General features: G+C 43.9%; 1 protein-coding gene across 1 annotated transcript in view; it reads left to right on the top strand.

The window, feature by feature from the left end:
- Positions 1 to 14498, top strand: part of RAB38 (RAB38, member RAS oncogene family) — a 66018-nt gene that overhangs the window by 29102 nt on the left and 22418 nt on the right. Inside the window, exon 2 of the mRNA XM_040340103.1 lies at positions 5840 to 6120. Within this exon, the coding sequence (XP_040196037.1) occupies positions 5840 to 6120 (281 nt within the window). The remainder of the gene's footprint in view (positions 1 to 5839; positions 6121 to 14498) is intronic.

Genomic DNA, 14498 nt, shown 5'->3' with positions numbered 1-14498 from the left:
GGGACAACCCTACTTCCAACCCTTCCACTACATACTTCCCTCCCCCCAAGAAAGAAATAAACCGAGAGTATCGGTTTAATCTTTAGATTAGAAAACATAATGAAGAAAGAAAATGTTTAATGGGGTGTCCCCCTGGTGCTTTTTCTGTGAGGAGGGGTTCATATGTCCAATAAATATATTTTGTATTGAAATTGATAGCCCTTGTAGGTGTAGATTTCTTTGGTGGTTGTTGTTTTGGGTTGTCTCCATTCTACAAGAGCTGATGTCAGATTCACAGGCTGATGCTTTGGACTCATGCTGTTGCTAGTCACTTATCTCTTTTCCATTCCTCCCCCCGGTCTAGTAGTACATTGATTGCCCATCAGGGGTCAAGTCCTGGGTAAAAAGTGTGGGAACTCCCACCCAAGATCCACTCCCCCACCAAAAAAAAAAATGATACGCTCATATGCATAATTACTAAACCGCATGTTTTTTTTTTTTCGATCCACTGTACCTTAGTAATCCTTTATGTCACTAGCCGCTTCCTGTATATGGATTCATCAGGTCACTTCCTCGATGCCGCAATGTCTCCTTGGAGCAGAGGTCTGCCGCGAGTTATCGCGGGATTTAGAAAGAAGCTTTCTAAATCCCGCGATAACTCGCGGAAGACCTCCGCAATGTCTCCTGGGAACAATGACAAAAGCTCCCAGTAACATAAAGGATTACTAAGGTTCGTCTGCCCCTGACAGTGACTCGAGCTGGGCATCGCCTCTTAGTGAAGGATTGGCTCAGGCGGCTCGGCTGCTCTAGTCCAGCAAAAGGGAACTGAGTTCCTGCTGTGAAAAAAGTGCAGGAACTCCGTTCCCTGATTGCCTTCAGAGCTTCCTGTCATCCCGGGCAGTACTTTGTGTCCACCGACAGCGTTCCTTCCTGATCCTATAAAATGTGATATAAAATACTGTCTTTTCACTTGAAGCCCTGGGAGGTACAGGAAGTTCCCAGAGGTCCTGCTGTGGAAATGTTATGAAAATTCTGGTGGAAATGCTGTGGTCAACTGTTCTACTTTGGACATCTTTCTCTGGCCAAATTTTGTGACCAAATGCAGTGGCGGCTGGTGTGCAAACAAACCTGCCCCACTCAGGCTCTAATCATGTGCTTAAAAAAACACATGTATTAGGGGCGCAGCATCCCTGCGCCCTGCATGAGTGGCTGCCACTGGCCAAATTTTGTGCATGATCCCCTCCCTTCAGAGACTGGGCCGCAGGGCAGTATTCCAACATGATAACGACCCAAAACACACCTCCAAGACGACCACTGCCTTGCTAAAGAATCTGAGAGTAAAGGTGATAGACTGGCCTAGCATGTATCCAGACCTAAACCCTTTTGAGCATCTGTGGGGCATCCTCAAACGGAAGGTGGAGGAGCGCAAGGTCTCTAACATCCACCAGCTCTGTGATGTTGTCATGGAGAAGTGGAAGAGGACTCTAGTGGCAACCTGTGAAGCTCTGGTAAACTCCATGCAGGCCCCTTGCGACAGGACAGAAAAACCAAGCAATTGTTTGGGACCCCGTGCTAGCCTGGGGCCCTTACCTCTCAACTCGCTTGCTGCACGGGAGAAGGAAGGAGGATGTGCAGATACTTACCTGTTCTGTGCAATGGTTTTGCACAGAACAGCCCTGATCCTAATCTTCTGGGGTCCCCTCTGGCACAGCAGGCCTCTCCTCTTCTGTGGGTGCACCCATGGAAAGCTGCTTTCTATGGGGGCACTCGTGCAGGCTCGCTCCCGGGTTCTGCTGCTGTGTCCATTGACACAGACAGCAGGACTTGGCCCTGCCCCCTGCTCCCGTGTGACACAGCATTTGATTGACAGCAGTGAGAGCCACTGGCTATCAAGCTGCCCAATGAGGAGGGAGACAGTGGCGAGAGCTGTCGCTCTGCTGTCGCGCACATCTCTGGATCGGATCGGGCTCAGGTAAGAAAAAGGGGATGCTGGGGGGAAGGAGGGCTGCACACAGAAGGTTATTCACCCTAATGCATAGAATGCATTAAACTGAAAACCTTAATGCCTTGTGTATGCTTTTCCGAGGGGAAAAAAACGTGCATGCTCAGAATCAAGTATGAAGCCCAAAAGCAGCCCAAAGGGTTGCGCCATTTGAAAGGAACTTCCCCTTTTTAGTCCCGTCGTATGTGTTGTACGTCACCACGCTTTGGTCGGACATATTTTTGCATGAACGTGTGTATGCAAGTTAGGCTGGAGAGGAATCAAGTCGGGAAAAACGTTGTTTTGTATTTTTTCTGCCGAGAAAAATGGTCGTGTGTACGAGGCATATGGCTTTAGAACCACAGAGAAAAAAAATTCTCTCACAGTGATCTCTCTCTTGTGAAAAAAAAATGCTTATGCTCAAAAAACCACGAGAAAGCATACAAAAATGTGTGAGCTTCTTAAAGCTTTTAGGAAGATCAATAAAAGTTGAAATGCCCGTAAATACTGCTTCTTTTTTTGAGCTGCAGTGTGCTTGAGCCCGAACAGTCTACTAATTATACTAAAAGGTCTCCTGCTGCCTGTCCTTTTATGTTAGGATTAGGTCTATTGTCACATTGCTAAGTGTCAAAGAGAGAAAGGTCGCTTGGACAGTGAAGGAACATAACCACTTCCATGATGTCATCATTGGCCCGGATTCAAGAAGCAATTGCGCCTGTGTAACCATAGTTACACAGCGCAATTGCTTACTTGCCCCGGCGTAACGAATGCTCCTGATTCAGGAACCTTGTTACGCCGACTGCAGCCTAAGATATGCGCGGCATAAGGCTCTTATGCCGCATATCTTAGGCTGCATTCTTGCGATGGCCGCTAGGTGGCGTTCCCGTTGTGCTCAGCGTATAGTATGCAAATTGCATACTAACGCCGATTCACAACGTTACGCGAGCCCTGCGTACGCAGTTTACGTCGTTTCCATACGGCGTTTTTCGCGTAAGGCAGCCAATGTTACGTATTCCCGTCGTTCCCGCGTTGCGAAATTTCAAATTTACGTAGTTTGCGTAAGTGATTCGTGAATGGCGCTGGACGCCATTCACGTTCACTTTGAAGCAAATGACGTCCTTGCGACGTCATTTGCCGCAATGCACGTCGGGAAAGTTTCCCGACGGAGCATGCGCTCTACGATCAGCGCGGGAACGCGCCTAATTTAAATGATTCCCGCCCCCTACGGAATCATTTAAATTGCGCGCGCTTACGCCGGGCATTTTGCCGGCGCGCCCACGCAATTTACGGAGCTACTGCTCCGTGAATCAAGGGCAGCGCAGTAAATTTGCGGGGGCGCAGGGCAAAAACGTTGCCCTGCGCCTCCGTAAAAAATTTGCAAATCTACCTGAATCCGGGCCATTGTGCCCAGTAGTCCTTTAAACACGGTTACAATGCTAGACCGACAGCGCTGAGCAATAGAGCCCTAATCCAATTCCTATACTATTCTCAGTTGTGCTGCGCCGGGGATGGCTACTATAAACACCTCAATCAAGACAGACTTAGCTACTTATGCTATTTATACTGTTAAATCTATTAAATTACTTTATAATGAGTGCACACTTTTCTTTCTTTGTTTTCATTTTCAAATGGTAAAGATTCAAAACTTGTAGAGATTTCCCCTCACTTCCTGTCCTGATGACACCATTACAAGAAATTACATTTTAATACTGACATATAATCACACACATTATAGGTTGTACTTGATGGACTTGTGTCATTTTTCAATACATTTCTACAAATTTTTTTTTTTTTTTTTTTTTTTAGTAACAGTCACTTTAACCACTTAAGACCCGGACCAAAATGCAGTCAAAGGACCCGGCCAGTTTCTGCGATTCGGCACTGCGTCGCTTTAACTGACAATTGCGCGGTCATACGACGTGGCTCTCAAACAAAATTGGCGTCCCTTTTTTTTCCACAAATAGAGCTTTCTTTTGGTGGTATTTGATCACCTCTGCGGTTTTTATTTTTTGCGCTATAAACAAAAATAGAGCGACAATTTTGAAAAAAAATCAATATTTTTTAATTTTTGCTATAATAAATATCCCCAAAAAATATATAAAAAAACATTTTTTTTCCTCAGTTTAGGCCTATTTTTGGTAAAAAAATCGCAATAAGCATTTATCAATTGGATTGCGCAAAATTTATAGCGTTTACAAAATAGGAGATAGTTTTATTGCATTTTTATTAATATTTTTTTTTACTACTAATGGCGGCGATCAACGATTTTTTTTTGTGACTGCGACATTATGGCGGACACATCGGACAATTTTGACACATTTTTGGGACAATTGTCATTTTCACAGCAAAAAATGCCATAAAAATGCATTGTTTACTGTGAAAATGACAATTGAAGTTTGGGAGTTAACCACTAGGGGGCTCTAAAGGGGTTAAGTGTGACCTCATATGTGTTTCTAACTGTAGGGGGGCGGGGCTGGACGTGTGACATCATTGATCGTGTTTCCCGATATCAGGGAACACACGATCTATGACAGCGCCACAGTGAAGAACGGGGAAGCTGTGTTTACACACAGCTCTCCTCGTTCTTCAGCTCCGGGGACCGATCGCGGGACTCCAGCGGCGATCGGGTCCACGGGTCCCGCGGCCGCGGTCACGGAGCTTCGGACCGGGTTGTGTGCAGGCTGGGCTTAAAGGGCCACGTACAGGTACGTGGATGTGCCCAGCCGTGCCTTTCTGCCGATGTATATCGGCGTGAAGGGGTCCTTAAGTGGTTAAGAATTGTCAAGGTTCATAATGGAATAAGGCTCTTAAAAAAAACTTACCTACAAACTTATGTTTTTTCTTTTTAACCAATTCAATACAGGGCATTTTCACCCCCTTCCTGCCCAGGCCAATTTTCAGCTTTCAGCGCTGTCACACTTTGAATGAGAATTGTGCAGGCATGCAACGTTGTATACAAATTAATTTTGTTTTCCCCACAAATGGAGCTTCCTTTTGGTGGTATTTGATCACCTCTGCGTTTTCAATTTTTTGCGCTATAAACAAAAAAGAGCGCCAATTTTGAAAAAAACACAATATTTGTTACTTTTTCTATAATAAATATCCCAATACTTGATAGTATAATGAGAGTCTAGTAGTAGTTGAGTATGTATAGGGTTAGTTATCTTGTTCTGTATATTTATATTATTCTATTACAAAATTATATCATATGGTTATGTCTCTTTATAGATCACCATTGCATTCGCCCCTGAAGAGTTGGTATATCCCAACGAAACGCGTCAGGAATACATAGATGCATGATGTTCATACAGATGATTTTATGTTTTTTATACTGTTTTATTCCTAGATTCTCAATATACTATCAAGCCCCTCCAGTGGTTTATGTTGTGCAGGACTTGTCCTTAGTCCACGATATGCCAAGTACCATGGTGTTGTTATGCATATGTAATTTGTAGCATGTTTATGCGATTTTGTGGATGCAATTTTTGTCATTCAGTAAGCTTTATATTACATCACAAGGCACAATAAAATGCTCTTTGCTAAGACTGCTCTTTGTTATACACCTCTCATTGCAAGTCCTCAACCAACTCCCCCCTTTTGTGTTGGAACCTAATTAAGCAATACTGTACACCTTATATGCTTACTCCGCATGGTGATTGGCCTCATTTAAAGTCCCGCTGACCAAACTCTCTTTTATCTGTTCAAAATTTGGGATGGAGGCCATTTACCTTGGACCACATAATTTTTTCTAATTTTTTCTCTTTCCTCTATGGGTCCTGACTCTTGAGCCTCCACCCAGAATGTCACTATTAAAATCTAAGTTCAGTGAAAGGCTTAACTAAAAGATCCAAATATTTAATGAACTCTTCCATCTTTCAGGTCAAGAACGGTTTGGAAACATGACTCGAGTCTACTATCGAGAAGCAGTAGGAGCCTTCATTGTCTTTGACGTAACAAGGCCAGCAACATTTGAGGCTGTGACCAAATGGAAAGAGGATTTAGACTCAAAATTGACTCTCTCTAATGGCGTGCCAGTATCCACAGTACTTCTAGCCAACAAGTGTGACCAGGGAAAAGACGGCTTCATAAACAACCTCACCAAAATGGACCAGTTCTGCAGGGAGCATGGCTTTGTTGGCTGGTTTGAGACATCAGCAAAGGTATAGTAGAAATAGACCCTGCTCTCATTATGTAAAATAAGAATTAATAATGTTATAATCACAGAGGACCTAAAATCACAGATCACTACTAGTGAGTGATCAATGGAGAATATACAGGTACCAAATTGTGCAGATAGATTTGCTGCCTGGGCAATATATTTTATTGTACCCTTTTATAATCTGGTTAGTATGTGCCTACATTCAAGGATGAGTTTCTAGGCTACATGATCATGGACATTTTTTCATGTGATCAGATTGCATCATTGTGCACTGTGGTTGAAATTCAGAGAATTAGACAAGATCCAGAGGGCACTGAGGTTATTACCTCAAGGTACACAATATTAAGCTTTGATCAACATTAAAGGAAAAAAATAGAACATGCATCTGCTGTCTTCCTTTAGCTTTCATCAAAGTTTCCAGGATAAGGAGGGTACTTAAAGCCTTATACACACGATCGGACTTTCATCTGACTTTTCCGTGGATTTTTGTCCGAAGGGCGTTGGCCGTGAACTTGGTATGCATACACACGGCAGGACTCTTTCAGCCAACTTTCACCAAATCACATGTTTTTTCAGCTCTTTACCGCCACCCTGTGGGCAACTTCTGCTATTGTTGTCTGATGTTTAACATTGCTTCTGAGCATGCGTGTTTGTACTTTGGACTTTAGTCCAATGGACTTGTGTACACATGATAGGATTAACTGAAGTAGGACATTTGTTGCCGGAAAGTTTGTCTGTTCTCACAGCGAACATTTGTCCGATGAAAAAGCGGAAAAATGTGTCCGATGGAGCATACACACGGTCGGATTGTCCGATCAAACAGGTCTGTCAGACATTTGTTGTCAAAAAGTCCTATGGTGTGAATGGGCCTTAAGACTTTATTCAGTACAAGATTAACTGCTAAGCACACAGCATCCCAAGATACGTGGTTGGCCCATATAAAGCTTAACTCCAGTCTGCAGAAACCTATTTTGTAAACTTCCCACTTGCTTGTAAGGGGGTAATAGGCTCTTTTTCCCCCTTTCTTTTACAGTCAATCATAAGAAGTATTTAGTTGGAGGGAGGACTCCATGGGGGGGGAGTAGAAAAAAGAAGACGGAGAGAAGCTAGCAAAGTTCCAAGTGATGAGTAGGTTCCTCTTGTCTTTGGGCACCTTTAGTAAAGATAAGAACTCTTCAAGTACGTGTTTTAGAGAAAGGACTTTACAAGTATCTTGTAGGAACTGGTTGAATATAATGAAGTATTCAGTTGGTGGTAAGACACAACGGAGGGTGGAGTAGAAGAAGAAGTAGACAGAGAGAGGCTAGCAGAAGTCCAAGTGGGGAGTAGGTTCCTCTTCTCTTTTGGGCACCCTGTTTCTCTGAAAAAGGCTTCCTTAGTAAGGATAATGACTCTGCAAGTACTTGTTTTAGAGAAAGAGCTTTGCTAGTATCTTGTGGGAATGGGCTGGACACAATGATACTGGAACACAGGCCTCAGGGGGTATGCAGAAATTACTTATGTAAGTCATAAAGTTGGAATTGCCATTTAAGTGGAAATCTTGTGTGTACCTACCTAATGTTAGTAAATCAGGTAACCCCACTATGAACCAACTGGGGTTGGAAAGATGTGAAAGTGAGAGAGAAGAAATGCTTGGCTTCTGCCTATTAACAGGGGCTGGTGTGACCAGTATCCATCCCATAACCTTCAAGTGTTGTAAGTGTCATGAAGCACACCTTGTCCCTGGGGTATGTATAGGTCTGATTTGTGGAAACTCCAGAGGTACTGTGAGGTCTAGAGCCTGTGTGTACAGGTTGAATGAGTGAGTAAGTGAAGAACTTGTATAGCGCTACACATGCGAACTGAATCGCCTCAAGGCGCTTGGTATCCATTTCCTTCTCTTTTTTGCCTTCAGAATAGGTGGGGTTTGAGTTTTTTTCTGAAAGCCTGGTGATTCACTTCCGTTCGGATATTGAGTTGGTAATGCGTTCCACAGTCGAGGTCATTGGACTGCAAATCTTCATTCTCCTTTGGACTTATAGCGGGCCTTGGGTATTTGAAGTAGATTTTGGTTGGTAAATTGGAAAACGCGATTGGGGTTGTGGCATTTTAATTTATCACATTAATATTTGGGCGCGCTTTGGGGCGAGATTTGCAGAAGTTCGACTTAAGGGCCTTCAAAGCTGGGGGAAGCTGGGCAAAGGTAAGTATAAATAGAGGGGATTCAGAGTCATTTTTACTTGAATGGGTAAAGTGACAGTAGGATAATAATAAAAAGCTGCTCTAAAAGTAATCGTGACTAAATCAATTAATAAGTGGAAAATTAGGAAGATGGCAATCCCACAATCCAAAAATAATGTGAAATTACAAATTGAATAGTCTTTAGGAAAATAAATGAAAGTCCATATAGGGGGTCCAAAGATGAATTGGGTCACACACTTGGGGGTGCCAACAAAGCGCAAATTACTTCAAATTAATCACCGCAAGCACTCGTGATCCGCCACCACCTAGATTGTCTGCTTACCAGAGGCGAGTGTGTAACAAGCCTGTCAGATATCCAATTCTGCAAGACTCCAATAGGCAGAGATGAATACAGGACCCCACTGGATGTGCACAATAAGCCAAATCCCAGAGGGATCACCAGACGTAACCCAAGATAAAGTTAAAAGGTTCTCATGGTGAGGTACTTTGCCTGGGATGTAGAACCATCTTTTGGTCTCCACCAGCTGGAACCTATTCACTAGCAGTGGATGGTGGAAAACAGGAGCTGAAATGACATCACCGGAGGATCAGAAGTCGGTGCTGTAGCATCAAGGGCTACCTAATTACTAGTAGGAATCGGCATCTTCTTATCCCACTGTAGTGCAAATAGGCCCAGCCTACATGACAGTGGCAACTCTGCTCTAAATTCAGAAGCAGTGCAACAGTTGCTACACCATCACAGGATCCTGCATTTAGTGGATTTTAATGGCAGGATCAACAGGTATTTGTGTGATATTGCAGGCGGACTAAGACTGTAAGTGTAGATGCACAAATAATTGAGTGCTGCAGCACGAAAGTTTCATTTAATGGGAGGCCATAATTCTACTTTAACCTAAAGCTGTTTAATGAGAGTAACTGGAAATTCTATTAATTTTGGCTGGAGACTCTAGATACTGTGACATGAAGTCAGGTAAATCTGGGGGTGTTGTCACAGACGGGAGATACATTTCTGCCTTGTTTAGAAAATTCACCAATTACTATCAGGTGTCGGCTGCAGAGGTAGCCAGAAATGTTTAAGGACGTTGAAAAGCTTCAGCTGTTCAGAATGAAAAAATTAAGGCCTCTATAAGTTGTCCAGAGGATCACTACTCAATGCTGCATCCTAAGGCTTGTTGAGTTAAGGAGAGCAGTGAGCTGAAGAAGACTTCTGAAGGTGAAGTGGTTGTTGATATTTTTGCTGTGTGATAAGAAAATCAAAAAGACTATTGTTTTCTGCTGGAAGACCAGCAGTGTCTGCCCAGCAGTAGGCTGTGCCAGACTCCATAGGTAGGTTCCTGTGTTGTGAAGGTAGACGGCCCAAGTGGCCAGGGTTTATTTTATGTTTCAACCACCCACGGCTGCCTCTCTGTATAATTCAATGTGTAGTGAATCCACTCAGGAGGTCACACACCCCCGCTACCGAGCTAACCCCTTACAATACTTAAATAAATAATGGGCCTGTGGGAATTCCCTCTGGGTCAGCTGCTGATTGGATGACAGGAGTAGTGACATTAGCTTAACTACATATGCCAGCCAGTGAAGAGATGCCAGAGGAGATGGAGGATTTGTAAGCCACAAAGAGTGATACAAGTACAAAGCTCACACCACTCTTCTAAGCAGAAAAAATAATGGTGCAAGCCCCTTTGTTAATTAGGAGCGATCAGTTTTTTGTTCTGCCATGCCTGTCACAAAAATGGTGCAAGCCCCTTTGTTAATTAGGAGTGATCATTTTGTTTTTGTTCTGCCATGCCTGTCACAGGCAGCTCAAATAACATGAGAGCTGGAGCTGCATACTTCAATGTTCTGCCCTTCCCAGACCCATCCCACCTGATAGTGGATGGGAGGGCTGTTAACCTTGCAGACTCTGTTCGTGTAGTGTAATCACTGCATGGGCAGAGTGAGGGATGTGAGCTAATTACTGCCACCTCACACCCCATATGACAGGTCACACCTTGCGGGAATCTACTGCAATTTTCTATATGGAAACTGCTACATGCTCTCTGTGAATTTAGTGCAGATCTGTTTTTTTATTTTACAGGTCTGCTTAGGTAATGTGGTGCAGGCCGCCCACTTCTGCCATTATAATGATGCAGGAAGCTTCGTTAATTCTCTGGATATCTTTGCCGTTATCAGCCCCAACCATAAAACTGTTGGTTCCTCAGTGTAATGTGGGGTCTGCTGACCATGGTTCAGGAAGGAGAGGGCAGATCAGAGAGCTGAACTCATTGGGCCGGATTCAGGTAGAATTGCCCATTATTTATGGAGGCGCAGGGCAACGTTTTTGCCCTGCGCCCCCGCAAATTTTCTCCGCTGCCCTTGATTCAAGGAGCAGAAGCTCCGTGAATTGCGCGGGCATGCCGGCAAAATGCCCGGCGCAGGAGCACGCAATTTAAATGATCCCGTAGGGGGCGGGAATCATTTAAATTAGGCGCGTTCCCGCGCCGCTCGTAGAGCGCATGCTTCGTCGGGAAACTTTCCCAACGTGCATTGCGGCAAATGACGTCCAAGGACGTCATTTGCTTCAAAGTGAACGTGAATGGCGTCCAGCGCCATTCACGATTCACTTACGCAAAGTACGTAAAATTCGAATTTCGCGAAGCGGGAAAGACGGGTATACGTAACATGGGCTGCCCCTGCTAATAGCAGGGGCAGCCTTGCGTGGAAACCGCCATACGTAAACGACTTAAATTGCGTACGCAGGGCTCGCGCAACGTTGTGAATCGGTGTTAGTATGCCACCTAGCGTCCACCGCAAGAATGCAGCATAAGATATGCGGGCATAAGAGCCTTATGCCGCGCAGATCTTAGGCTGCAGTCGGCGTAACGAGGTTCCTGAATCAGGAGCACTCGTTACGCCGGGGCAAGTAAGCAATTGCGCTGTGTAACCTATGGTTACACAGGCGCAATTGCTTCTTGAATCCGGCCCATTATTAATATAACTGTGTTTGGGGCCCTTGGGACTCTTAGAAATATACTGTATCTGAAAATATTAGGTGCCTACATTTCACCTCTGCTACTTCCTATAGTATATCATATATTCCATTTTGATAATAATAAGACACAATGAGGCACTCAGTGAGTATTTGTAAACTGTAATCCCATATAATAGAATGGTCTCAATGCATAATGCAAAGTTTAGAGCCGCAGTCACATTTCCTTGAATTCTCTTTCTGCTTCAGTTTTTTTTAAACCTGATGTGGAATTGGATGAAATTGCAGAGTATTCGGCATGTGGTGGAATTATGCGTGGTCTCCGCTGTGTTCAGAGTCTCTGTTCATGTAACATATTACTGAAATGAACATTCCTCCCTGGAATGAATTGTATTAGCGAGGTTCTATTGTTTTCAATAAATCTATTCCCAGAAACAATTGAAGTTCTTGCCGTTTGTAGCGCGCTTGGGAATAGGTCTACTGGGGTTTCAATCAGTGGAATTATTATTTTAATACTGTGCTTTTTATCCTAGATATTATACATCATTGTTGTGTTTATAAACTTTTGATAAAAAAAAAAGAAAAAAAAATCCTCTACACACTGGTGCTTCGTTGCACTTTTGTTTGCTTTACGTAAAATCCTTTCCAGGCCTTTTTCTTCGGATTCTTGTGTAAAAGAGCCCAGTTTGACGCAAATAATCGTATCAATATGTTTGAAGATGATAACCTTTTTTCTGTGTACAGATATACAATTATAAATATACAGGGTGGGGTGGGATGGGGGGGCAGCCATTGTAGCTTCCTACATATAAAGACACAAAAGGCTGCGCTTTACTGTTTTTTCTCTCAATGCAATTCTATAAATGGGATGAACTATTGAAAATAATCCACTCTCTGTGCAGTTAAAGTGGTCGTACACCATGTACAACCACTTTCACCCACAGGTAAGCCTAGATTAAAGCTTACCTGTAGGTGCTGGAAAAATCTCCTAAACCTCCACAGTTTAGGAGATATTTACAATTCCCCGTCAGGGCCACCATCAGGGGGGTACAGGCAGTACACCTGTAAGGGGCCCGGATGGTCCCCAGGGGCCCACAGGGCCGCAGATGGCAACTCCCCCTTTTTTTTATATAAAAAAATAAAATATTTTTTTTAATATATTTTTATTTTATTTTTTATTAACCACTTAAGGACCGGACCAATATGCAGCTAAATGACTCAAGGGGTTTTTACAATTCGGCACTGCGTCGCTTTAACAGACAATTGCGCGGTCGTGCGACGTGGCTCCCAAACAAAATTGGCGTCCTTTTTTCCCCACAAATAGAGCTTTCTTTTGGTGGTATTTGATCACCTCTGCGGTTTTTATTTTTTGCGCTATAAACAAAAATAGAGCAACAATTTTGAAAAAAATGCAATATTTTTAACTTTTTGCTATAATAAATATCCCCCAAAAACATATCTAAAATTTTTTTTTTCCTCAGTTTAGGCCGATACGTATTCGTTTACCTATTTTTAGTAAAAAAAAATCGCAATAAGCGTTTATCGATTGGTTTGCGCAAAATTTATAGCGTTTACAAAATAGGGGATAGTTTTATTGCATTTTTATTAATTTTTTTTTTTTACTACTAATGGCGGCGATCAGCGATTTTTTTCGTGACTGCGACATTATGGCGGACACTTCGGACAATTTTGACACATTTTTGGGACCATTGTCATTTTCACAACAAAAAATGCATTTAAATTGCATTGTTTATTGTGAAAATTACAGTTGCAGTTTGGGAGTTAACCACAGGGGGCGCTGTAGGAGTTAGTGTTCACTTTGTGTGTGTTTACAACTGTAGGGGGGTGTGGCTGTAGGACTGATGTCATCGATCGAGTCTCCCTTATATAAGGGATCACTCGATCGATACGCCGCCACAGTGAAGCACGGGGAAGCCGTGTTTACATACGGCTCTCCCCGTTCTTCAGCTCCGGGGAGCGATCGCGACGGAGCGGCTATAAACAATAGCCGCGCCGTCGTCCCAGATCCCGATCGGACCCCCGACCCACGTCTAGACAGATACGTTGATGTGCCTGTCCGTGCCATTCTGCCGACGTATATCTACATGAGGCGGTCGGGAAGCGGTTAAAGGGCCAATTTTTTTTAGAGGTCCCCAGGGGCCCGAAGGCCCCCAGGGCCCCGGATGGCAACCCCCCCGCGAGAGGAGCCGAGCCTGCCCGACTATACCCGAGTGTACTGCGCTCGGTATATGTCGGCGCAGTGGTTCGAACAAAGCGCGGGAAGCGAGTATCAGCGTATATCGCGCACCCACGATTTTGCCCTGTTTTTCAGGGCAAAAAAGTGCGCGGTTTACGCCGATAAATACTGTATATATTTTTTTTTTGTATTATTAAAGGGCCCAGAGGTCCCCCTTTTTTTATATATATTTCTCTTTATTTCTTCTTTTTTTTTTAAAGACCCCCCCCCCGCTTCTCAATTCGCAGCAGCCCCCCTTCTCAATTTCAGGTGGCAACACCCCCCCCCCCCCGGTTCTCTGCCCCCATAATTCCAGAAATCCCCTGTACAAAGATTTCTGTGCCGATATATTCTGCAAATGTGCACTTTAGAAAGGGCACGCTGTGCCGTTTCTAGATGGTGTCATGCCGCGACTGGCAGCTCCCGCGTGCATGTGCGGGAGTGACGTCACACGACTCCGGCCAGTCACAGAGCCGGAGTGCGCGGCCCCGGAAGGAAGAGGGCTGAAGCTGGACGCTTCTAGCAAGCGGAGACCCCGGGGACATCGCAGGCTTCGGTTTCAGATAAGTGACACATAATGGGCTACTATGCGATGCATAGTAGCCCATTATGCTTTACCTTTGCAGGGAAATAAAGAGAAAGTAAAACCCATTAGGGTTTACTTCCTCTTTATTGTGGTTCTAAAGGCTAAAGCTTTTTTACCTTCATGCATTTTATACTTTTGCTGATTTCGTGTTAGTAAAAGACCATTCGTGCTTTTCTGTCTGTTACAGCGTGATGAATGTGCTATCTCCATTATGAACGCTAGATTTACCAGAACGAGCGCTCCGGTCTCATAACTTGCTTTTGAGCATGCTCGGTTTTTTCACGTCGTTAAAGCCCACACACAACCGTTTTTTACAACGTTAAAAACTACGTGAAAATTTAGAGCATACATTTTTAATGCCCATTTTTTACCCACACGAGCCCACACACGATTGTTTTTAATGGCATT

The sequence above is a fragment of the Rana temporaria genome, chromosome 2 (genome assembly GCF_905171775.1).
Source record: "Rana temporaria chromosome 2, aRanTem1.1, whole genome shotgun sequence".
NCBI classification, from domain to species: domain Eukaryota; kingdom Metazoa; phylum Chordata; class Amphibia; order Anura; family Ranidae; genus Rana; species Rana temporaria.
This window is presented reverse-complemented; position numbering and strand designations above follow the sequence as displayed.